The sequence below is a fragment of the Taeniopygia guttata genome, chromosome 36, assembly GCF_048771995.1.
Source record: "Taeniopygia guttata chromosome 36, bTaeGut7.mat, whole genome shotgun sequence".
In the NCBI taxonomy this organism is placed as follows: Eukaryota; Metazoa; Chordata; class Aves; order Passeriformes; family Estrildidae; genus Taeniopygia; species Taeniopygia guttata.
In genome coordinates this window covers 3,787,782-3,813,299 of record NC_133061.1, presented here as the reverse complement: position 1 = coordinate 3,813,299, position 25,518 = coordinate 3,787,782, and the positions used below count along the sequence as shown (strand labels likewise).

The window sequence follows — 25,518 nt, the reverse complement described above, 5'->3', positions numbered from 1 at the left end:
TCAGGAAGGGCTCCTTCATGCTCCCAGGGACTGCAGGTTTTTCAAAGGACTTTGGCTTTTGCTTTTGCCTTGGAGTCTCTGAGAGCTTATTGCAATACTGGCTTCCAATTATCTGGTGTAATTAGTCCCTGGAGAGGCTTTGTCAGTAACAACACTCAGTGGGGCCCATTAATGCTTCAAGGTACTTAAGTTCTTTTAAGGTACTTGGTGTTTCCCTTTTGATCCAGACTCTGAGAGGTTTGTGCAATCATGGCCCCAATTATCTGCTTTAATGAGTCCCTTGAGAGCTTTGTACTGACACTCAGTGGAGCTCATTAATACTTTTAGATACTCAACTTTTTTTCACGTACTTTGGATTTTCCTTTGCACACTGAGAGTTTTTTGTGCCATTTTGAATCTCTGAGAGGATTTTGTGCCATCTTGGTCTCCAGTTCTCTCCTCCAAAGTGTCCATAAGGAGCCTTTGTTGGGGATGGACCTCAGTGGGACCCATTAATGCATTGAGACATTTTGGGTTTTTGCTCTTGATTTTAACTCCTGGAAAGTTTTGTGCAATCTCCTCTCAGGCCCCGAGGTTCCAGGGCTCAGCTCCAAATGCACCACGGGGCTCATTAGGATCAAGCAAGTCCTGACAAACCATGGCTCTGCCTTGATTTCCCTCTTGTCTGGGGCAGTTCATCAGGAAGTTTCTGTAGTGGTTTTGGTTCACCATTTTGAGATTTCTTGGGCAATGCATTAATTAGTGTGGTGGGTTCAGTGTTGGCTAATTACCAGTGCACTCCTATAAAATACTTACTAATTTCCTGCTGCGAGATAGGATTAGGAGAAAAGGAAAGTGGGATCAAATCTTTAAAAGGGTATAAAGAAAAGTTGGTAACAGTAAGTAAAAAAAGAGTAATAAGGATCAGAAGAAAACTTTCAGAACACTTCCCCTCTCCATTCAACCTTTTCTTACTTACTTTTTATGCAAAGGGACAAACCAAAACAATTTCAGTCACTTTACCACCTCTAGAAAAATCCTTCTTTAGTTCCCTCAGGGAGAGGAGTCTCTCTTTCTTGCTATGGAGACTTCTCCACAAGAAAACAGTTCTCTTGTAGCTCTCAATTTCCACGAATAGCAGCCACTCGGAAAAAGTGAAATCGTGAAGTCTCTCCCATTTTTTCACAGTTTTTCCCACAGCTGTGTTTATGGGCCGTGCCAACTTATGGGGTATTAGTTTCAGGATGAGCTGTTTAAGAGCAAAGGTTCTCTTCATCTATTTCTGAAATCATCTCTGGGAACAGAGGTCTTCTTCTCTCCCTGAGGGCACAGGGTCTCATCACTCTGCTCTCTTTGTCTATTCAAACTTCTCCTGGGATAACAGCTACTTCAACATTTGCTTACTTTGGCATGGAGGCTTTGCTGAAACAAGTCATCTCCCCATACGTTTCAATGCCTAATAGGGAAAAAGAGAGTCTGATGTATCAATTACATCCTTCTCCATATTTTTATCAGAGTATTTAATCCCCAAGATCAAGGCATCTCCTCATCCCTCCCATCTGGGACTCAACTTCCTCTTCACTGACCTCGGTGTCTTCATGTTGCTCCTCTGTGTGCCTGCCCTGTGTCCTTTTCTCTCACTGGAGGGAGGATTGCAGCACTGCCAGAGTCAATATCTGCCCGGGGCTGCAGATGGTTCCGTGAGCCCAGCGGGACTCGGTGGCCAATTCTAATTTTGGCCATGGTTCCTGGACATGAGGACCAGTTCTTTTCCATAGGAATGGAGGAATATAGCCCCAGTGTTTCAGGGGGAGACAAGAGCTGACCACCAGAGGACAAGGCCAGCCAAAGCTGCCCGATTTTTTTCAGGGAAATACCCTTGAATATAGGAAATTTTTTAGGGAGAGTGTCAGTTTTGGCAATGGGCATCTGACGGCTCTTTTCCATACAAAGCAGAGCACTGAGCCCCAGTGCTCCAGGAGCTGATGAGAGGCAGCCCATGACATCCCAAGATCAGCCAGACCTGTCAGGTGGTCCCTGGCAGGCCAAGCCACCCAGACCTGTTCCATGTTCCCTCAGTTCCATGGGGCCCCACAGTGTCCCAATGGTCCCTTGCTTCCAGGAGGCCCTGAGGTGTCACAATGCCCCCTTGGTGACACCAGGCCCTGAAGGGTCCCAATGGTCTTCATGGTTCCATCAGGCCCCACAGAGTCATAATGGTCTCTGGGTCCCTGAAGCCCCGCGGTGTCACCATGGCCCCTTGGTTCCATGGGCTCCAGTGGTGCCACAATGATCCCCTTGGTTCCATGAGGTGCCCACAGTGTCACAGTGATCTCCATGGGAAGGAAAGAACCGAGCCCCAGTGTGGCAGGGGCAGCCACCAGAGGCCAAGGCCAGCCAGACTTGATGGTACTGGCAGATTTTGCCTGGGAGCAACCATTGGATATTGGGAATTTTAGAGGTGGAATCCCACTTTCAGACATGGACACCTGGAGTTGAATCATGTTTTTTTTTCCAAAGGAAGGAAAGCACAGAACACCGGTGTTTCAGGGGCAGATGAAAGGCTGCCGTCAGAGGTCTACGCCAGCCAGACCTCTTTGCCCTGGTAGCTTTTGTCTGAAAGCAACCTTTGGATATAGGGAATTTGGGAGGTGGAACCCCAATTTTGGCCATTTCTGTGTAGATAAGAAGGACAGTTCTTTTCCATAGGAAGGAAAGCACAGAGACCATGTGTTTCAAAGGCAGAAGAAGAAAGAGGTGGCTCCTGGAAGGCTCAGCCAACCAGACCTGTTCTTCCTGGCATGTTTTGTAATGGAGGAATTTTTGGATACATGGAATTTGGGAGGAGGAATCTCAATTTTGACCACGGTCACCTTGAGAAGGACAACTATTTACATTGGAAGGAAATCACCAAGCCCCAGTGTTTCAAAAGCAGATGAGATGCATCTCTCAAGAGGCCAAGGGCAGCCAGACCTGTCTGTCCTGGCAGCTTTCACTTGGGAGCAATCCTTGGATGTACGGAGTTTTGGAGGAGGAATCCCAATTTTGGCCATGGAACCCTGGAGGAGAAGGACAGTTCTCTCCCATAGGAAGGAAAGCCCAGAGCCCCAGGGCTTCAGGGGCAGATGAGAAGCAGCCCTCGACATGCCAAGGTGGTCAGGTGGTCCCCAGGAGGCCCAGCCAGCCAGACCTGTTCCATGTTCCCTTGGTTCCATGGACCCCACAGTGTCACAATGGTCTCCTTGGTTCAGAGAGGCCCTGGAGTGTCACAATGTTCCCCTTGCTTCTGCAGTGTCACAATGGCCCCGTGCTTCCATGAGGCCTTGCAGTGTCACAATGGCTTCGTGGTTCCACAGAGCCCTGATGTGTCACAATGGCCCCTGGGCTCCGTGTGCCCTCGCTGTGTCACAGCGGCTCCTCTGTGACACTGTGGGCACAAGGTCACCATGGACCCTTGGTTCCTTGGGGTCTCTGAGTTCACAATGGTCTCCTTGATTCCATGAGGCAGCACAGTGTCACAATGGCCCCTTGGTTCCATGAGGTTCCGTAGTGCCACCGTGGTGTCCATGGACCTGCATTGTCACAACTGACCTGTGGTAATCACATATCCTATGAGCAGAGAGAGAGCTCTCCCAGGATTTTCCTGGGAAGCTGTGAGAAGCTGTGAGAAAGCTCAGAGGAAAGAACGAGAAACAATTCTTATCTTCACTTGCTGCACCTGTTGTTGTGCACATGTGGAATGTATTATGGAGATTTGTTTACCAAAGGGTGATTTCTAAATTGGCCAATGGTGATGGTGTTTGGATTTCAATTAACCAGTCTGGTCTGTCTGTATCGGACTGTCTGCAAGAGCGATGAGTGTTTCTTAGCAGTATAGTATAGGATAATGTAATAAAGTGATTGATCAATCTTCTGGAATCATGGAGTCAGTGCTAATTATTACAGGCTGGGGACACCCTGCTACGATAGTTATCTAAGTCAATCTTCCCTTACCTCTGAATGCTGAACAGAATAGGCTTAACAGGCATAGCAGGAACACCAACCACTGTAGACCCAAAGAGCTGGCTGAGGAGTTGGGAGAAAACTTCCCCTGGTGTCATTTCCTCACAGTAGGTACCATTATTAAAGTAATTCCAAACACATACAGTTAGTGTGTGGTAGCCTCAAATCCATGTGCCCACCATCCAGTGGAAATTAAAAATCCATAAATTCCTCACCATATTAACCCATCAAACAAATTAATTATCAGCCAGATTTGCCATAGTTATAGGATGGGAAAAATGTAGCCACAGCCATGTGCCACCCAAACCAGGGTAAGCTAGACCACATGGTGACACCTAACAAGGTTTCTATATCCAGTGTAAAAAAAAAAAAATCATGTTATTCAAGAATTGTTATTCTTATTTCACCCTGTTTCTCTCAATGCCCTCAGGCTACACATCGGGTGCCAAAACTGGTCTTGGTTTACAAGACAGGTGTCTGCTAGGGAAGGCAGCAAAAAGCCTCCTGTGGAATGGAGAATGTAAACCCCCTCCCTCCAAATTATTAGAATCATGAAATCAAGGGGCTCTCAGGCAGGCAAAGATATGGGAATAGGAATATCAGCTCTTTCCTAGTGTGTATAACAAAGCAAACAAGCAGCAGCAGCTGCGGCACGAACAGCAAACAGAGCAGAGCCCAGTCCCGGCCTTTGGGCCGTGGCGCTTTCCCTGCGGTGCAGTTCCGGGCACAGCCAGCAGGGGCGCTGTGGCTCCCGGGGCAGGGCAGGTGCGCTGACCCCCACGCGGCTGCAGGGGGCGCTCCGGCCGGGCTCGGCAGCGCGGGGCCATGGCGGCTTTGTCCGAAGGGGGAAGGGCTGGAGAGAGGCTTTGCTTCACAAACCCCGGGGCAGCCGGCTCCGGTGCCCCAGCAGGACTCTCAGAAAGCAGTCAGCTCGGTGCCCCAGCAGCACTGGCAAAAAGCAGTCAGCTGGGCTGGCAGGATGTCTCGGCAGGCAGGGGATTAGGGGCTCCAAGCAGGGCAGGGAGAGCCCAGCTCAGGATCCTGGACACCAGAGCAGACAGGGATAGGTCTCTCTTTTAGTGGGGCAGGTGTAAATAAGGTCCCAGTTTAGTGGCTGTTCTCACAAGCAGAGGCTCATCCCAGGACAGAAGAAGCAGCTCTGGCCCGGGCTCTGGCAGCAGCAGTGGAAACTCCCATCTCCAAGAGCAGCAGCTCCTCCCAAAATAAGGGATCAGCCGATAAACATCAGCCAATGATAAGGAACAAACAGAAAGGAAAAACGCAACCCCCAACACTGGTTTACAATTCCTAATGCTAAGGGAGAATTGTATAAAGTTTTAATTCCACCTTTATAATAGTTTACATACGAGCTCTTGAAATGTCAGGGGTAGGGATTGGAACCTGCTGCTCCAAGGCTCCTCTCACAAAAAGAGGCTTAGAAAGGCTGGCGGTCCTTGGAGGTATTTGGGGTTCTATAGGGGCTATTGGGGGTCCTTTCTGTGCCTCCTGACCTGACAGGAGCTTCTCTAATAAACTTTGCCTAAATCTCCCAGTCTGCCTATGACAGGAGCCCCTGTGAGTGCCTGTGACATCCCAGCTCTTTGGCAGCCTGGGGACACTTAGAAAGTCCCCATGAAACCCCTCTGAGGGCCTGTCAAAATATCTGAACCTTAATATGCAAACTGTCGGCTCTTAACTGAAAGGTTGGTGGTCCAAGCCCAGCCAGGGATGCCATTTATGTCAGAATCTGTGGTATTTAAATTATCCTAAAATTGCAGAAATTAGCTGTCTTTGAGCCCCACTGCCAAAGAAGAAGCCATAATTCATCTGTGCTGGTTTTCAAGGTTGTTTATTCTTGCTTATCTATAACATGTTCTGTCTGACCTGCAGTAGGCCTTTCTTGCGGGACAGCGTGCAGGGCTCTGCCCCTCAGTGGGAAGTTACAAACATTATATACCAGAAACTACCTGTGCTATATTTACAATAATGTGCCAATACCTACCACCTGTGTTGAACAATGTGTCCCCAGTCAAAACCAACAGAAAAATGCCAACACTGCAGTGAAACATGGAAGGCATGAAGAAGATGAAAAAGGACAGGACACACACGATTTCCTCCATCTTGCCTCCTTTGAACTCCTTATCTAGAATCCTAAAATTCTACTTTTGCACTCGTGTCACACTAATTATTACTCATATCAAACACTCAGAGTGTGTAATTCATCCTGTAAGATTGAAAACTCTTTTCCATGGACAGAGATCACAGGCAGTGTCTCTGGGGGCTCTGTACAGGGCGGTTCCTGACCCCCTGCCAGGGTCCCAGACCTTCCAGGGCAGCCAGAGGGATGCCCTGGATTACCACAGCAAACCTCATCAGGACCCATTGCTATGGTCAGTTTCCATGGCAACCAGCACGAGCCCCCTGTTGCTATGGTCAGTTTCCATGGCAACCATCACAAGCCCCTGTTGCTATGGTCAGTTTCCATGGCAACCATCACCAGCCCCTGTTGCTATTGTCAGTTTCCATGGCAACCTTCTCCAGCCCCTGTTGCTATGGTCAGTCCCTGGGCAGCTCCATGGAGACCCCATGCCAGGGGTGGTTGCCATGGACACCAGCTCAGGCCTGCAGCCAGAGCCCGTTTCCATGGCAACCATTGGCACTCCCATCCCCAGGGTCATGGGATCCCAGAACCACAGAATTGGCTGAGCTGGGAGGGACCCATCAGGATCCTCGAGTCCAACTGCTGGCCCTGCACAGGACACCCCAACACTGCCAGCCTGGGCCTGGCAGCGCTGTCCAAACGCTGCTGGAGCTCAGAGAGCCCTGGAGCTGTGACCCTTCCCTGGGGAGCCTGGGCAGTGCCCCAGCAGCCTCTGGGCAAAAACCTTTTCCTGAGATCCAACCTCAGCCTGCCCCAACTCAGCTGCAGCCGCTCCCTCCACTCCTGTCCCTGGGCACCAGAGTGAAGAGGTTCCCTCAGCCCCAGACAGGGACCCGCTCCCAAGGCTGCTGCCATGGCCACCAGGGCTGGCACCAGCTGGGATGCTCGGTTTCCACAGGCCGGGATTCAGGAATGGAATTCCCCAATTTCCTGCTCCTGCTAAAACCACGCTGGTGCTCGTTGCCCTCCCACCTTCCACTGAAGGAAAAAAATGGAAAGATCCCAGGCTGGGATAAGAACAATTTACTGGGAACAGCAACGAGATGAGGAACAAACTGGAACAGAAAAAATATTGACAACAGAAGGGATAAGAAAAACTATTTACAGGGGAAATTACATCACCATCAATTCTACCTTCCTGGCCACATGTCTCCTCCTGCCTGGAAAGGACAACCTTCTCAGGGAGAGAGAGAGAGAGTCCCTTTCCTGCCCCTGGCAATGACCTGAGGTGGGAGTGAATGTAGTGACATGGCCATGGCCAGACCCTCATGTTCTTCAGTCCCACATAAGGTCATTGGCAGGGGCAGGAGAAGGTACAGGTATCTTCCCAGCATGGATCACAGATAACAGGGATCACCAGGGCTCTTCCCAATGTGGGTTCTTCAATGGGGGGTGAAGGTGGAGCAGTGCACGAAGCTCCTCCTGCACTTGGGGCACACACAGGGCTTCCCTCACCAGTGGCTCTGTTCGTGTTGGGTCAAGTAAGAGCTCCGGGTGAAGCTCTTCCCACACTCCCCACACTCGTAGGGCCTCTCCCCAGTGTGGATGCGCCGGTGCCTGATGAGGTTGGAGTTTTGTTTGAAGCCCTTCCCACAGTCAGAGCAGAGGAAGAGCCTCTCCTCGGTGTGGACCCGCTCATGCAGGAGGAGATTTGAGCTGCTCTGAAACCTCTTCCCACATGTGGGGCACATGTAGGGCCTCTCCCCAGTGTGGATGCGCTGGTGCCTGACAAGGTGGGAGTTTTTCTTGAAGACCTTGCCACAGTCAGAGCAGAGGAAGGGCCTCTCCTCGGTGTGGACCCGCTCATGCAGGAGGAGACTTGAGCTGCTCTGAAACCTCTTCCCACATGTGGGGCACATGTAGGGCCTCTCCCCAGTGTGGATGCGCTGGTGGGTGACAAGGGTGGAGTTTTGCTTGAAGCCCTTCCCGCAGTCGGGGCAGCGGAAGGGCCTCTCATCTGTGTGAATCCGCTGATGTTCAAGGAGATGGGAGCTGGTGTGAAACCTCTTCTGACACTCAGGACACTCGTAGGGCCTCTCCCCAGTGTGGAACCTCTGGTGGATGATGAGGTCGGAGCTGCAGCTGAAGCCCTTCCCACACTCCCCACACTCGTAGGGCCATTCCCCAGTGTGGATCATCTGATGTCGTTTCAGACTGTTGCTCTGCCTGAAGCTCTTCCCACACTCCAAGCACTTGTAGGGCTTCTCCCCATCGTGAAGCTTCTCAGGGACCACCAGCTCCGAGCTCTGGCGGAAGCTCTGCCCACCTTCCTTACCCAGAGTGGGCCTTTCCTCCTCAGAGCACCCTGGGCTGGGTTTGCAGCCCCTCCTCCTGTGGGATCTCCGGGGCTTTTCCTCCCTGTTGGATTCTTGCGCTGTGGAGTTGCTCAAAACAGCCTCTTCCATGAGGTTGTGCTGCAGAGATTTGTCCTTCCTGGTCTCCATCCTCAGCTCCTGCTCTGGGGGAGGAAGGACAAGGAGAGGATGGGATTTGCCTCCGTGCCACAAGGAAGGGTAAGGAGATCCCCCCAGTGCGTCCCCGTCAGCAGAGCGTCGGCAGCGGGGCTGTCCTGCAGCCGGGGCCAGGCTGGGCCGGGAGATGGAGCAGGAGAGAGGGGGAAAGGGGCACTGACTTCCTCCTCACCTGCCTGGGTGTCCCAGGGCATATTCCTCTTCCTCACAGCCTTCTCCTCCATCTGGCAAAGGGCTGGGGATGGGAAATTCTGTTTTGGGAGGAAAACAAGAGATGAGCACATTCAGTATTGTCCTGGGTGGAAGGCAAACCAGGGAGAGAGTCTAAACCAGAATCACAATTGACTAAGAAAATTAAGATCAAGGCAATGATACAGTGTCGGAATCTGTGGGTATTGGTGATTCCGAGATTGTAGAAAGTCTCTGTCTTTCTGCCCCGTTGCCAAAGAAGAAGCCATAGTTCGTCTGTGCTGGTTTCAAGGTTGTTTATTTTTGCTTATCTATAACAAGTTCTGCTGCCCTGCCGCAGGTCTGTCCTGCAGGGCAGCGTGTGGGGCTCTGCTCTTCAGTGGGATGGTACAAACATTATATACAAAAAATTACGTGTACTATATTTACAATAATGTGCCAATATCTATCATCTACGTTGAACAGTGTGTCCCTAGCCTAAACCAATAGAAAAATGCCAACATCACCAAGAACATGGAGGTAAGGAAGAAGAAGGAGGAAGAACAGGTTCAGGCCCACTTTCCTCCATCTTAGAACTCCTGACCCCCCTGTACAAAGTAAAACCCCCCTGTACATGTGTTAAAACCCCCCTGTACAATACTAAAAAATTTTACCCTCTAATTTGTGACTACTTTTACTATATCATCTAACCCTCTGTGACTGCTTGTTCCACCTTTAAAGTTGGTAATTCATTCCATGGTTCAAACTCAAAATCACAGCTGTTTTCTGCTGTTTGCCAGGGTCTAAAATGCTTCTGACCAAGGCCTGGAACCTCTAAAAATGTCTGAGGGACATTTTGAGTTCCGACATCTCCCCTCTCTGTTTGAACCAGAAACATCCGCTTTATCATGCTGTTCAAGGTCCTTCAAATACACACGAAAATGCATGGTAGAACAAGCAGAAGAACTACAAGTCCTATAAGAATATAAAATGCTATTTTCAAAAGTTCTTTTCACAATGGTGAGATATCAAAAAAGATAAACAAATCATCCCATCAGGACCCTGTAACTTTGTTCAATTTGCTAATATTACTTTGTATTTGTTTTATATTTTTATGAATAGATTTTGAATGATCGGACAAGTTCATGCAGCACATCCCCTCAAATTCCTCACATCCGTGCCTATGTGTCAGCAGCAAATGATCAATTGCCGCCCTGTTTTGAAGCACTGCTTGCCTTGCACTGTTGATGTCTGTTAACATGTCACTCAGTGCAAATGAAATGGCACGACTGTGTTTCCTCAACCAATATGCTATACAATTCAATTGTGTCAAAGCCGCCCCTGATGCTGCTTGGGGTGAGAAAATTGCTATTGCAATTCTCCGAGACTTGTCCCAGGTAGAAACATCATCATCATAATTTAAACTATATTTTTCAAGGGATCCTTTCCTTTTTGAATCAAGAACACCTCTTTGACAACTTTGTCCATGGTCTGCCTCATGTACTGAGGCAAGGACAGCACAAACATTAGAAGAATTACAATACCTTATAATTACATACAACTATTTTCAAAATCTTTTTTCTACAACTGTGAAAAGTGAAACAAATTGAACACACCATCTACTTATGATTTAATTTTTCTCCAGGTGTGTTTGGTCCTCTGATACCTCTTTAAATTTTCACTCGTGTGTCTATGTGTTTATAATAGATGTTCAATTACTGTTTTGTTCTCATTTCTCACTGCTAGCTAACAAATCATTCAATGCAAAAGAAATGACATGGGCATCTTTACTCTGTCCACAACCTCTTTTGATCCAACTGCACCAAGGCTCTTTTTGATGCCACCTGCTGTGAAAGCAGAACCACTCCGTTTTTCTGAGCCTTTTTTCTTGGTATTAACATTATCATTGTCACAATTTGGATCATTTCATTCATCAGATTTTTTTCTCCTTGCTCTCTTATCAAGGTCATGCTGTGTGTTAACAAAAGATCTTTCAATGCTGCATGGACTACCTCTGATTTTTGCAGGGATAGCAGGCCAAATTCTGTCCCCGCAAATGAAAAACATTCCCTTCGGTAAAGTGGCTGGATGTTGAAAGGATGGTTTGCTTGTCATTTTGGTATGATTGCACCAAGATGACGCATTTTTATAAAAAGATTGATTCGGAGTGACATCTATTGTATGATTATCTGTCTTTGCCACTCCTGATGAATTAAATTTGATGCACCATTTCATTTTTGTTGACCCAAAATGTCCAAATCCAGAGGTTCAAAGTGAGCAGCAGGAAGGAATTGTGTCCAAACATGTCATCCCTCCACAGGGTCTGAAAGAAACTTCAGAACCCCTGGAAGGATGTCCCCTGGGACTGACCATCCCTCCACTGGCCCACCTACCAAGTATGTTGAAAATGGTTTCTCTGGTTTCGAATGGGTCAGGCAAATGCTGTCCAGACCAGTTGCTTTTGCCAAAGTCTCCCACACTTTTTCCCTTGGTTGTCTCATGGGAAAATCTGTCCTGTTGCCCAAGGCAACAGGTGAAAGAATGAAGCACATGAACACTATCTGTCTGAATCCCATGTCCATGTCCCCACCCTCTGTGAGAAACCCTGCAATGCAGCAACACCCAAACAACACTTGATTTCCCAGAAAAAAACCCCCCAAGTCTCTGGGTGATCAATCGTTGTCCGACGAGACGTCTGCAGCGTTGTTGTCTGCTTTCGTCTGCGTGCTTGCTTCTCTGCTCCTCGGGTCTACGTCCACTGGCGTCTGCACCCGATAAGGTTACATGTGCCTCGCTGGCATTCACTTCAGTCCTCGTCCTATAGAAACACAAGCGAAACCCTCGCCCCAAGTTATTAATGTAAATGAACCTTCAATCTGTCCTGACTCTGGACTTCTGATCAAATCGAAAGGATTTTTCCTTAGTTTTTCCTGTGGGCTGTTTGTAACATATCTGACAATTATTAAAGTGGGCTTTGAGAAAAAACCATTTAAAAAATTCAACACATTTGTTCAACCCTGCCTCATCCCTTTTCTGTCCATCCAAGTGGATTTCAGGGTGTGATGTGTTCTTTGCTTGCTTGACCTGAGGGAGAATGAAGAATATTGAAAATATGTTTGACTCTCTGTTTTTTCAAAAATTTGTCAAGCACCTTGCTCGTATAAATTGGACCATTATCTGTTTCTATTTGTTGTTGCACTCCTAATGATGTAAATGCTTATAAAAAATGTTTGCAGGTATGTTCTGTGGTCTCCCCTGTATATGATGCAAAAATCGCCCCTAAAAATGTATCAATTGAAATATGGATATTTTCGAGCCTCTCAAAAGATGGGTATTTTGTGACATCAGCTTGCCACGGCTGAAGGTTTTTACAAACCTTTCAGATTGGCCACTCCTGTAAATACAGGAGATTGCACAAACTGGCTCTCTGGCAAGCAGATTTCCTTTGTCTGACTTTCAGAAGGGTGAAAGGTTCCCATCAATGCCTGTGCATTTTTGTGAAAACATGCATGGTTCAATCTTGCCTGCTCAAAAATGTTTGGCAGTGTCTGCAAGATGGGCATTGTGAGCCTATCTACATGAGCATTCCCTTTTACTAAAAATCTCGGAGGTGAAGAATGCACTCTGATGTGTTTATTAATGTTCTCTGTTTTTCTAGGATTATTTTCATGTATAATAGATATGAATATAAAATTTCCTTGTCTGTATGTTTTAAAAGCGATTTCTCTAATTGTTTGACCACATTTGCAACATACACTAAACTTGTGATCAGATTGAGGGTTCCTAAAATAACTGAAAAACCCCTGACTATTATTACCAATTTTGCAACTTGTGGTGAACCTTGTATCATTGTGATACCTGATTCTCATCTCCCTGTTTTTTGATTTTTCCATGTGACCACTGATTTGTGAGTTTTTTCCCAAACCATCAGTGAATACTGTCATTTCTTCCATTGGTTCCTGGCTTCTTTTTTGTTTTTTCCCTGAAACTCACTTTTACATTTAACATTTTGTGTGTTGGAAAACGAACTGTGCAAACTTCTGAATGCCCTAATAACGTGATTGAAAAATCCTGCGACTTTGGATTGTCCACTCAAAATATTTCTTCTTTAAATGTAAATGAATGATTAAGAAATCTTTCCCTGACATTGTTAGCAATCTGGTCTCTGCCACAATAATGATCTGAGCTCCCATCTTTAAATCTGTAAGAATTGCTTTTTGAGGGTCTGCAAACTAAAAAATCCCACTTTCAACTTCTGTGGAAACATTAACAAAATCCTTGCTCAAAGCTACTTATTTGAACGATTTTTTTTTCTTTCAATTTTATCTGTCTAGTGTCTAGCACTCTCCTCATATTTTTCTCAATGATCAGCAAAATCAAGTCTACAAAATAATTATATCAAGAGATTAAAACATACAAAATCTTCAACCTCATTTCAGCCTTATTTCAGGCACTTCTTCACTCCTTTTCTTTTTTCTTTTTCCTTTTTTCTCTCTTTCTCTTCTTCTCTTTTGAAACAAGAAAGTTGAAATATAAACCATAATATAGAACAAGACAAAATATCTCAATAATAAAATGCATAAAACTTATCAAAATCTATAACAATTCAAGAAAATTCAAAAGAAAGATATTCTAAATAGCATATATAAAAATGAACAAAGCATGATCATTAGAAACATTGTGCCAGCGGTTCAGAGTCTGCAAACAGCTGAAACATTTGTTTCCAGAGAAAATCCTTGGCATCCCTTCCCGGGCAGGGCTGGCAAGTTTCACCTCAGAACTGTGTCAGCTGTAACATTTGTAGGATCAAATTGATGGGTCAAAAATGACCTGCATATCATTCATTTTTGTGCAGAAACCTCTGAATTTTGCTGGCAAACTCATCTGTCCAAGTTAAAATCAGGGTCTGGCCAGGACCCAAACTTTAAACTGGAGAGATGTCCCTTAACATATTATATAAAACAAAACTTACACTAACAATACATATATAATACTTAAAACATAACAACCTATTATAACATTTTCTTATAAAATAAACACTTGAAGTTCAAACCGATAAACTGGTCAAATGACACAAAGATTCATTTTTCTTGAAACTCTTTTGAAGGAAAAAGATGCCAATTGGAGAAATCGTAAGATTAACAATGGCAAGAGGTTGTCAGAATGTTTCAGGCACCTCTCTCTGAGATTTTCTGAAAAACATTTGAGAATGATGAAAAATAGAAATGCAATGATTCCACTCACAAGAGATATAAAAACGAATCAGGAAGTTCACCTAGAAAAATGCACAATACAGTTAAAATCCAAAATGAGACTTCAGAACTGGCATGTAACCTGGATAAGATTACATAAACAATAATAAAACATACGAGAATTCACTATGAAAAAACGAAGCACAAATCTTCACCTGATAACATGATGAAATTTCTTAACAATAACGTTTATAGAACACTTAAATAGTTAAAAATAAAGGATTTGAAAACAAATGCCTTTTGTATCACTATACAAAGAAATAACAGACTATAAAACTGATTTTTAAACAATGAAATCAATCTCAGAAAACTCAAAATAAATTCTTTTACAACTCTTATATACTGATAAACTTATAATAAAACAGAAAATACTAAAACAAAACCAAGAATCCAATAAATCCAATAACTTCTCCTTAAATCAATGTTCATTATTACTTTGTAAACTGTTTCAGTCAAAACCTTCTCATCCTTAAAGAAAAACAACTAAACCTTGCTGCTGAATAAACTTGACCTTTGAAAAACTTAAAATAATTTTTGAATTAAATAGTACTTAAACTCAATATATAACAATCTTAATAAAGAATCCCTAAATTATATTAACTTTACGAAATCCATATGTATCAAATTAACAATATATAAATCCATTATCAATTAAACCTTTGTAAACTTAACTTCTTCAGGGCTCAAACCTAAAATAAACTTAAAGTGATATACTCTAATTAAATAATACTTAACTTAAACGCAAACCAACTATATAAAAATCAATTCTATCATTAATAAAACGTTAAAATACAACCTAACTTAAACCTTAATATAATAAATTACTAACATTTCATGCTATTTAATTCTCTATTTCAATTTTCATTATGATATCTCCTTTTCACAATGTGTTCCACAATTATTACTTATCATCACACCGGCTGGGCGTGTCTGCTCGATCAATTTTGTGACCTAACTGAAAAAATCTGGGGTTGGTGTTTAGAAACATTGGGGAGATTTGAAAAAGGCCTTGTGTTGGCTGGTTTTCAAAAAGCGACTGATGGAATTTTATTTCAGGGTGAAAATTGGGAGTCTCATCCTCAGCATTGCTGCAGGATATTTGCTGCTTGTAAAAGATTGTTTGCTGTTGTGATTTTTTGTTTGCCGCGGCATGAGAGCACTGGGAGCGCTTCTGGTGCAGCCCCGCTTCTGCCTGCGTTAGGATGGCTGCGCCCCTCTCTCTTGCTCTCCCTCCCTGCTCACACCCGCTGTCAGCCACTTCCGCGTTCACTTTAACTCTCGCAAACGCATGCGCAGCCTTGATTCACCCTCTCTGTCTGTGTCGCCATGGGAACAAGGGAAGGAACTCCCGCACCGAACGCGCCCGCCTGCACCGGCTCCGCGCGGCCGTCCCTCGGGAACGTCCCCCCCCATTCTCTCTGTCAGGCCTGGCGCTGCCTCGGTTTTCGCTCTGGGTCGGCCCGCGCCGTCCCCGAGCCGCTGCTGGAGCCCAGCGCGATTCGGCGCTCTGCTGACGTCATCAGCGCGCGCCGCCGCGTTCCGCGCTGTGCAGCCCCGCGCCGCTTCCCGCCCGGCCCCGCGCCGCTCGGGTCTCCCCCCGCGGTCACCGCGCAGTCTGCGGACGGCTGGCTGGCGGCCACCGCCGCCCCCGACGCCGTCTGTGCCCGCGCCCGTGCGTTCGAAATGCAAGAGATCTCCGCTCCGACTTCCGGGTTTTGCTCTACCGTCTCGCGCATGCGCGCTGCCATCGCCGCGGCGACAGGAGAGTCCCGCTCTCCGTCCAGCCGCCCGCCTGGCCAGCGCCGCTGCTGCGAATTGGGAGCTATTCCCCGGCACCTGCCGGACGGTGCTTTCGCACTCTCACGGATTCCCGTCATGGAACGCATCACCGGGCACTCTGGGCGTCTGACCACCGCACCGCGCTCCCGCCGCCTCCTGCGTCCGCTGGTTCCCACTGCCCCCCCCCCTCGCCTGCACCGCGGGCTGTTTTGAACTCCCCACCCGCGCAGCTGCGAGAGTTCTCTCCTCTCTCTCACTTTTCCCTCCGCTCTGCACTCATGTCTGCCCCTCCCCCCAGGAGCCGCCGGCGCCGCTGCCCCCCCACTGTGGGTTTGGACTCGGACAGTGGCCAGTCCCTTCCCCCACCGAGGGCTGCGTCTGTGCCTAGCTTGTCTCACTGTCTGGGGATTTTCTGCAGCTGAGGAGCTTAGAAATTGAGATTTGAGGAGTCTTGAGGAACAGTGTGAACCCGGGGACACAGGACATGATGAAAAACCACCCCCCCTGATCCTCTTCGGGAGGCAATTTGCTTCCCCTGGTGAGGAAAATTGCCCGAAGCTGCTGGCTGGGCCATCTTCCTCCTTGTGCTCCCATAGGAGCCTTAGCTGTTCAGTCTAAAATGCCGCGTTGTGAAAATGACTCTTATTGTCCTTGCTGAAGGCAAAAGCTTTTGCGGCAGTCTTATCTCTCTTTTTTTTTTTCTTTTTCCTGTGGCTCGGTAATACAGTTGCTTATTGATCCCTTACGAAAATTTAACTCAAACAAAAGATGTACATCTGTGTGCGGGTGAGTATACTGCACCCACAATAACAAAGCTTTCATCTCATTTGAGGCTATCTCTACCAGATGGGTAAAAGTCTTGCCCTGTAGGGCTGAAAATTTTTTTTTTGTCTGTCCTTGGGAGCATCCCTTCCCATGTTCTTAATTTCAACCATTCTCACCAAAAGCTGAGTCACCACGAGGTCAGTCCGGAGATGGCACTGTTCATCGTCCAGCAGGTCACAGGCGAGAAATCCCAGGCGCGCTTCTGGTTTTCCTCCTCCTGGCTGTCCTCCAGACGAGCTGTCTTGGTGAAGGTCAGGTTCTTATCTTGAGCTTTCCTCTCCCTCTCCTCCCGGAATCTGCCGAGAGCATTTGTGCTCTGTTCCTCTTCCTTTCTTTATTTTTTTGTTTTTCTCTGCTGATGAAGGTTGGAGGTTGTTTGCTGTTTCTTCTTGTTCTTGCTGATGCCCACCCAGGGACGCCAATTGTCGGAATCTGTGGGTATTGGTGATTCCGAGATTGTAGAAAGTCTCTGTCTTTCTGCCCCGTTGCCAAAGAAGAAGCCATAGTTCGTCTGTGCTGGTTTCAAGGTTGTTTATTTTTGCTTATCTATAACAAGTTCTGCTGCCCTGCCGCAGGTCTGTCCTGCAGGGCAGCGTGTGGGGCTCTGCTCTTCAGTGGGATGGTACAAACATTATATACAAAAAATTACGTGTACTATATTTACAATAATGTGCCAATATCTATCATCTACGTTGAACAGTGTGTCCCTAGCCTAAACCAATAGAAAAATGCCAACATCACCAAGAACATGGAGGTAAGGAAGAAGAAGGAGGAAGAACAGGTTCAGGCCCACTTTCCTCCATCTTAGAACTCCTGACCCCCCTGTACAAAGTAAAACCCCCCTGTACATGTGTTAAAACCCCCCTGTACAATACTAAAAAATTTTACCCTCTAATTTGTGACTACTTTTACTATATCATCTAACCCTCTGTGACTGCTTGTTCCACCTTTAAAGTTGGTAATTCATTCCATGGTTCAAACTCAAAATCACAGCTGTTTTCTGCTGTTTGCCAGGGTCTAAAATGCTTCTGACCAAGGCCTGGAACCTCTAAAAATGTCTGAGGGACATTTTGAGTTCCGACAATACAGAAACACTGGCTTAATCGGACAGAGTCAGGATATAACCTGACACCCCGATGGTCAGGGTGGTGGTAGCAGTCTGATGAAATGGTGGCTGCAGTCCGGCTGGAGTGATGAACGTGATTCTGTCAAAGTGGTGATCCTGTAGAAGGGTCTGGTCTTCCTCTGAAGGTCCAGTGGTGGTTATGGAGCTCTTGTCCTCTGGGAATCCAGTAGGTAAGGTAGTCGGGGTGTTGCAAGGGTGAGATTATATCCAGGTAGGAATGCTTGGTTCCTCCCCCTGGGCGGAGCATCCCACAATGGGATGATGTAATTTTATCAGCCCTGCAGTGACACTCAATGGCCCATTAACAGAAGATGGCCCCTGGAGGGCGTTATCAGGGCTGAGCCATGGAAGAGATAAAGAACACTGCCCCACCTGTTGATAACAGTTTATGAAGATGGTGACTGAAAACACTTTTGGTTACATCTGACACTGTAACCTGAAACAGTGAGGCAATCCCTGCTCGGGGTGGGGGGTGAATACCACCCCCCTTACCCAAACTGGCTCAGGTGTAAAACCCCCACCCTGGGAAGGACACGCACACAGGGGACAATGTCACACTTGCCCTGTCCCAGGGGAGATCTCTGTCCCTGTCACTCCCTTGCTCTCCCCCCTTTTTTCTTTCTTTCCATCTCTCTCTCTACCTCACATTTACTGTTCAATAAAATCCACCTTGGATTTGGTCTTGGTAGCACCTTAATTGGGGCAGAGGCATTTCTCTAACAATTTTATTAACCAGATTGCAACATTATTTTGCACAGTGAGTTCAGGGCACTGCTGTCTGACCCCAAGTGCCTTTTTGACAACAGCCTGGTTCCCTCCTCTGAGGAGGTTCTGCCTCTTTCTGTAGGAACTCTTGGAAACTTGGATGCAGCTTCCTCTGAGCAACTTTTGGGAGAACTTACGAGGAAAATGGCTGTTGTGGGTGGCCAGTGTAAAGAAAATATATTCCTGTCCTTCCCTGAAAAGTTCGTTAAAGTCACTGGAGAAAAGGGAGCAAATCATACCAGTGAAACTGACCAGGATCAGTCACCCCAAGGTGAGGAACACAAGGCTACTAAAGTCCTACAAGAAGCCCAGCTCAAGTACCTAAACTCCTGAATAATTAGTGAATTCACAGGCTTGGGGGCTTTTCCAAATATGAGAATCATTATTTTCTTCGTTCCCGTCACCTTTGTGACAGCTCCACAGAGCTTTCCCTTCCTTTTAATCATCTGTATTGGGCCAAATTTCCATGTTTCTTTTTTGGAACCTGCCAGCATCTGAGGTAGAGCTGTGCTGGAAGTGATGGAATTTGGAATTGCTACAGAATTGCTTCTGCTGCTGGTTTATTAATGTTTGGGATTTGTTTGTGTTTCCATCACAAGTGACTTGTGGGAAGAGCAAATCTTCCTCAAGGCATTTTATGTAGGGTTAAGTTTAATTTCTGCTGAGTTTGTTTTGTCTTGTGCCCAGGGGATGCTCAAGGGATCTCTGGTTTTGGTTTGGCCCTAATTTTCTTCTGATTTGTCTTTATCACTTAAAAACACCTGAAAAAATGACTAAAAAGAGTATTGATCAGAGATGTCAAAAGTCCCACCATTTGAGGTATCTGATGTGGGATTTATGGTTTGGGAACGTATTCTGGAGGATTTGTGGGTTCTTGGGGGATATCTGGCAGTATTCTCCATATGTTTGCACTCCAAAAGCCAAGGTGGATTTCTCTGTCACCTCAAAATTATTCAATCCCACTGGAAACCCCACAATCTTACCCCAAAATTGCTCAATCCCACCTCAAAATGGCTGGTTCCCACCTCAGTCCCATGCAAAAATTACTCAATTCCACAGCCTCTAGGGTGAGATGGTGTTGGAAGGAGATCGGGAGAAGTGAGATCCAAATTTGAGGTTGTGGGATTAAGATTGTGTGGGGCTGGGTGGGTGTGATTTATTTTGATAGTAAATAAAACTTCCAGAATTATTGATTTCTGTTCCATTCATTTTCTGTCAGTTCTGGTTTGCTTTTCAGAGTGCCGCCTTCTCAGCTGATTTTGTTTGTGACCTCCTGTCCCAGACTGAAAAGCAAGATGTGTTCTATTTGCCATCTGTATGGCAGTTGTCCTGTGTTAAGTGGGCAGTTTTTCCTTATCTCTTCCACAATCAATCCTCCCTCAGGGGAGACATCTGCTGATAATGGGCTATTGAATGTCACTGCATGACTGATAAGAACTGTAACATCCCACTGTGAGATGCTCCGCCCATCTAGTCTTGAGATTCTGGCCCACCAACAAAGCTTTTTCTGGGCTGGATTTCTCAGAGGAACAGCTGCCTCTTCCTCTTCAGAAGAAGACACCCTTTTCTACAGTATCATTGCTCCAACAGAACCACACCTGACACTGCAGGAGGACTGCAGCCACAATTCCAATTGGACTGTGGCCAACACCCTGTCCAACAGAGTGTCAGGTTGTATTCTGACTCCGTCAGTGTTGTTTTTGTTCACTGAATTGTTCATATTTTCATTTTCTTTCCTAATAAAAAGCTGTTATTCCTGGTCCCATATTTTTACCTGAGAGCCCCCCTTAATTTCAAATTTATAACAATTCAGAAAGAGAGTTTACATTTTTCCATTTCAGGAGAGGCTCCTGCCTTCCTTAGCAGACACCTGTCATTCCAAACCAAAACACCTCCTTTCTCTCCTGCCTTCCTTTGCCTGCTCTGTTTCTCTCTCTGTGTCTCCCTTGACCCAGGGCAGCTCCCACCAAAGACCCTGCCCTGATTTAATTCCCAATCCATGAGCTACGACAACCATGGGTGAAGTTATGAAGGCTGGCAGTGAATTGTCACTGTAGGATCTTGCTCCATTTGGCTTTTGGCTCTTACATAAGAGCTTTGCCTTCAAGGGCAGGGACATCTTTTCCTGGCTGGGAACTGGAATTCCAGCCCCTGGGAGTGTGTGTCATGGATCCCAGAGGGGCATTCCCGAGGCTCCCAGGGTGCTGCTCCTGCCGTGCCTCCCAAGGAGCTGTGCAGGGCAGGGGACAAGGTGCAGCAGCTGTGTTGGTGCTGCAGTGCCACAACAGCCCCTGGTTCCAGGAGTTTCCGCACTGCCAACAGCCGTTCCTGGGTTCCATGATGCCCTGCTGTGTCCCCATGGATATTTGGTGTCATGAAGTTCTTCAGTGTCACAATGGCCACCTCGCTCCATGAGCTTCCGCAGTGTCCAAATGGCCTCCTTGGATGGGCAGTGTCACCATGGACCATTGGCTCCATGCAGCCCCGCTGGGTCACCATGGACTCCTTGGTTCCATGAGGTTCTGGGGGTGTCTCCATGGTCTCCTTGGATCCACAGTGTCACAATGGACCACTGGATCCACGTGGCCCTGCTGTGTCACCATGGCCCCTTGGTTACGTGGGACCCCAGGGTCACAATTGAGTCCTTGCTTCCACGTCACCCCCTCAGTGCCAAAATGGCCCCTTCCTTCCATGGGGAACACAAGATATTTATAGAAACATTGAACAAATCCTGCTTAACACACCTGGGAACACCTGTTTGCATTCCAGAATGAGGTTAAAGGTGAGGATGGCACCAGCAGCTTCCATCTGAAACAGAGATCCAGGGAAAGGAGTGGGACAGAGAATTCAACTGGGAGACTCAGAGAATTCTGCTTCCAGAGATCATTTCTGGTCACACTGTCACCTGTAGAAAGGTGACACCATTCCAGGCAGCCTGTACTGAGCAGGTGGCTCCTGAGTGGGGTTTGTTATTCAGGAAACCTGCTCAGGCTTTTCCATTCTCTCCTTCCCAAGAGGAAAACTTCTCCTGGGCCTGTGTGCAGGCAGAGCCCTGAGGAGAGCAGGTGGGACACGGTGCAATGGGATGGGACATGGAGCTGCAGAGCTCAGGGACAAGGTTCTGCTGCAGGGCACAGGGATGTCAGTGCCAGGTGGGTGATGTCAGACATGGTGAAGCTGGGGGTGAGGAGCAGCTTGTCCAAACAGGGTCAGCCCTCAGTGGGCTCATTCTTGTACATGCCCAGACCTCCTAAGGAGAACTTCAGTGTCAAGATCACCTGGGGAATGCTTCTATCAGCTCTTCTCTGAACTGGAAAATAAAAAAATACACATTTGATTGAAGAAAAAATGTCATGAGGTGCACTTGGAAATCCTCCTCCTTACAAGAACTCCAAACTGACTCCAATCAGGTGCACAAGCCCTGGAGACTTGCAGACGATTGAATGAAGACAAAGCGCCCCTAAGGGCTTCCTTTTCTTTAATGATCCCCATGGAGGATTTGGGGTGAAGTCCAGAACCCTCAGGCACTGAGAGAAGGGTGAAGAAGCTGCTCAAGAAGTCAGGAGCAAAACTCCAAGTCCCTTGGAGCATCACTGGGCCCCACTGAGGGCAGGAACTGCCAAAGGCTCCCCAGGGACTGGTGAGAGCAGATCCTTGAGGCCAGGATTGCAGGGAGCCAAAGGCTCAGATCAGGGAACTGCAATGCTGAGCAAGGCCTGGGCTGGCTGGGGGAAGCAGAAAGGCCAAGCCCTGAGCCCAGCCTGGCACAGCAGGGCCTGTCCCTCATGGGTGGCTCGGGGCTGTTTGTGGGGCAGGGGGATGTGAGGGGAAGCAAGGACAAATGCCACAAACCTGTGTGACCCTGCAGATCCTCATGGAACCAAGGGGCCGGTGTGACACTGTGCTGCCTCATGGAATCAAGGAGACCAATGTGAAACTCAGAGACCCCAAGGAACCAAGGGTCCACGGTGACCTTGTGCAGCCGCAGTGTCACAGAGGAGCCGCTGTGACACAGCGAGGGCACACGGAGCCCAGGGGCCATTGTGACACATCAGGGCTTTGTGGAACCACGAAGCCATTGTGACATTGCAAGGGCTCATGGAAGCACGGGGCCATTGTGGCACTGCAGAAGCAAAGGGAACATTGTGACACTCCAGGGCCTGATGGAACCAAGGAGACCATTGTGACACTGTGGGGTCCCATGGAACCAAGGGAACATGGAACAGGTCTGGCTGGCTGGGCCTCCTGGGGACCACCTGACAGGTCTGGCTGACCTTGGCATGTCAAGGGCTGCTTCTCATCTCCCCTGAAGCCCTGGGGCTCTGAGCTTTCCTTCCCATGGGAGAGAACTGTCCTTCTCCTCCAGGGGCCTATGGCCAAAAGTGGGATTCCTTCTGCAAATTTTCTTAACTGCAAAGATTGTTTCCAGATTAAATCTGCCAGGAGAGACAGCTCTGGCAGGCTTGGCCACTCGGGACCACCTCTCATCTGCCTTTCAAACACTGGAACCATGTGCTTTTCTTTCTTATGGGGAAAAAACATCCTTCTTGACCAGGCACCCATGGCCAAAACTCGAGATCTGCCCCCAGATTTCCCTATATCCAAGGATAGCTCCCAGACAGAAGCTGCCAGGACTGACAAGTCTGGCTGGCCTTGGCTTCCTGAGGGCTGGCATTCATGTGCCTCTGAAACACCGGGGCTCTGTTCTTTTCTTCCTAATGTAAATAATTCTTCCTATCCAGGAACCCACAGCCAAAATTGAGATTCCACCTCCAAAATATCCTGTGTCCAAGGATAGCCCCTAGATGAAAAGTATCAGGAGAGACAGGCCTGGCTGGCTTGGCCTAAGTGTGGCCACCTCTCATCTTCTTCCAGAACACTTGGATTTTGTGTTTTTCATTTCTATAGGGAAAAACCTTCCATCCTGACCAGGCACCCGTGGCCAAAACTGGGATTCCACCTCCAAAACTCTGTACATCCAAGGATTGCTCCCAAGTGAAAGCTGCCAGGACAGACAGGTCTGGCTGCCCTTGGCCTCTTGGGAGCTGCCTCTCACCTGCCCTAGAAACACTGGGGCTCTGTGCCTTCCTTCAAATGGAAGCGAACCTTCTTTCTTCTCAAGGGGTCCATGGTCAAAATTGAAATTCCTCCTCCCAAATTCCATATGATAAAAGCTGCCAGGACAAACAGGTCTGGTTGGTTCAGCCTCTCAGGAGCCACCTCTCTCCTCTTCTGTTTTGAAACACAAGGTCTGTGCTTTCCGTCCTATGGAAAAGAACCTTCTTATCTACACAGAAATGGCTGAAATTGGGGTTCCACCTCTAAAATTCCCTACATCCAAGGGTTGCTCCCAGCCAAAATCTGCCAGTACCATCAAGTCTGGCTGCCCCCTGCCACACTGGGTTTCGGTTCTTTCCTTCCCATGGAGATCCCTGTGACACTGTGGGCACCTCATGGAACCAAGGGGATCATTGTGGCACCACTGGAGCCCATGGAACCAAGGGGCCATGGTGACACCGCGGGGCTTCAGGGACCCAGAGACCATTATGACTCTGTGGGGCCTGATGGAACCATGGAGACCATTGGGACCCTGCAGGGCCTGGTGTCAGCAAGGGGGCATTGTGACACCTTAGGGCCTCCTGGAAGCAAGGGACCATTGGGACACCATGGGACCCCATGGAAGCGAGGGAACATGGACCAGGTCTGGCTGGCTTGGCCTGCCAGGGGCCACTGACAGGTCTGGCTGATGTTGGAATTCCAAGGGCCGCCTCTCCTCAGCTGCTGGAGCACTGGGGCTCTGTGCTTTCCTTGCTATGGAAAAGAACTCTCATTCTTCTCCAGGCTCACATGGCCAGAATTCAGATTTCACCTCCAAATTTCCTTTTATCCAGGGATTGTTCCCATAGGAATATTGCCATGAGAAGTCTGGCTGGCAATGGTTTCATGAGGGTGACCTCTCATCTGTCCCCAAAACACTGGGGAAGGCTCCGTGCTTTCCTTCCTATGGGAAAGAACTTTCCAGCTTCTCCTAGTGCCCATGGCTGAGACTGGGGTTCTACCTCCAAAATTCCCTATATCCAAAGGCTGGTCCCAGAAAAATCTGCAATTACTGACAATTCTGGCTGGCCTTGGCCCAGTGAGGCTCTCACCTCCCTTCAGAACACTGGGGCTCTGGGCTTTCCTTCCTATGGAAAAGAACTGTCCTTCTTGTCCAGGTGCCTGTGGCCAGAATTGGGGTTCCACCTCCAACACTGCCTGTTGTGACAGACTGGAGGAGATTGTTGGCTGGAAAGATTTCATATGTGGGGGAGGAAGGGGCAGGTCCAGCCTTGCCCTGCCCTGGAACCCCAGCACTGCCCTGCCCTGGAACCCCAATCCCCCCAGAGCCTCTATCCCAGCCCAGCAGTGTCTGCCAGGCCCTGGCACAGCACAGGCAATGCTCCACAGCCACCTCTGGAGCCCCAGCCCAGCTCCTGAGTGACCAAAAGGCCCCAAGTCTCAGCTGGGGAAGGGCCCAGGAACACCAAGGGGTATTTAAGGCTGACCACAAGGCAAGCACACATCTTGGCTCTACCTCCTCTTGGAATTTCTATCTGAACCCCACTGGAATCCAGGAGTTAGTAGCTCTGTGTGTGCTTCCCTAAGTCTTATTTTTCCTTTCCTTCTGTGTCTACTTCTTCTATTTCTGTCCTCTTGCAAATTTTGATTAACTTAAAATTGAACAGGTGTAGTGTGTGTGAAGTACAATGGGCCAAGGTAATGCTTTGAGAAGTGTTTTCTGTAGATTGAATATCAAATTAAATCTTTTGCCAAAGTTTCTCTGATTTCCTAAAGTTCCCAGCAAAAGCTGTTGTGTTGTTTTGAGTTCCTGAGAATCTCTTGTTGGTATTTCTCCAGGGAGTCCAACTCAGAGGACACAAACAATTGTCAGTCCTTTTAAATGTCTCCTTGAGAGAGTTGTCTGGGGGATGGGGGTCAGGGCTTGTGTGT

At 47.7% G+C, this 25,518-nt stretch overlaps 3 protein-coding genes across 3 annotated transcripts in view; 2 read left to right on the top strand and 1 right to left on the bottom strand.

Moving 5' to 3' along the window:
* LOC140681480 (uncharacterized) overlaps positions 1-25,518 on the top strand; it is a 1,248,316-nt gene that overhangs the window by 59,197 nt on the left and 1,163,601 nt on the right. The window contains 1 exon segment of the mRNA XM_072921322.1: positions 4,412-4,423. Within this exon segment, the coding sequence (XP_072777423.1) occupies positions 4,412-4,423 (12 nt within the window).
* Positions 7,594-25,518, bottom strand: part of LOC140681456 (uncharacterized) — a 53,355-nt gene continuing 35,430 nt past the window's right edge. The window contains exons 3-4 of the mRNA XM_072921287.1: positions 8,009-8,408; positions 7,594-7,924 (exon numbers count right to left, since the gene is read on the bottom strand). Of these exons, the coding sequence (XP_072777388.1) occupies positions 7,594-7,924; positions 8,009-8,408 (731 nt within the window). The remainder of the gene's footprint in view (positions 7,925-8,008; positions 8,409-25,518) is intronic.
* LOC140681492 (uncharacterized) lies at positions 15,251-17,645 on the top strand. Its single transcript, XM_072921338.1, has 2 exons — positions 15,251-16,598; positions 16,760-17,645. The coding sequence occupies exon 1, from the start codon at positions 15,360-15,362 to the stop codon at positions 16,023-16,025; it is 666 nt and encodes a 221-aa protein (XP_072777439.1). The 5' UTR covers positions 15,251-15,359; the 3' UTR covers positions 16,026-16,598; positions 16,760-17,645.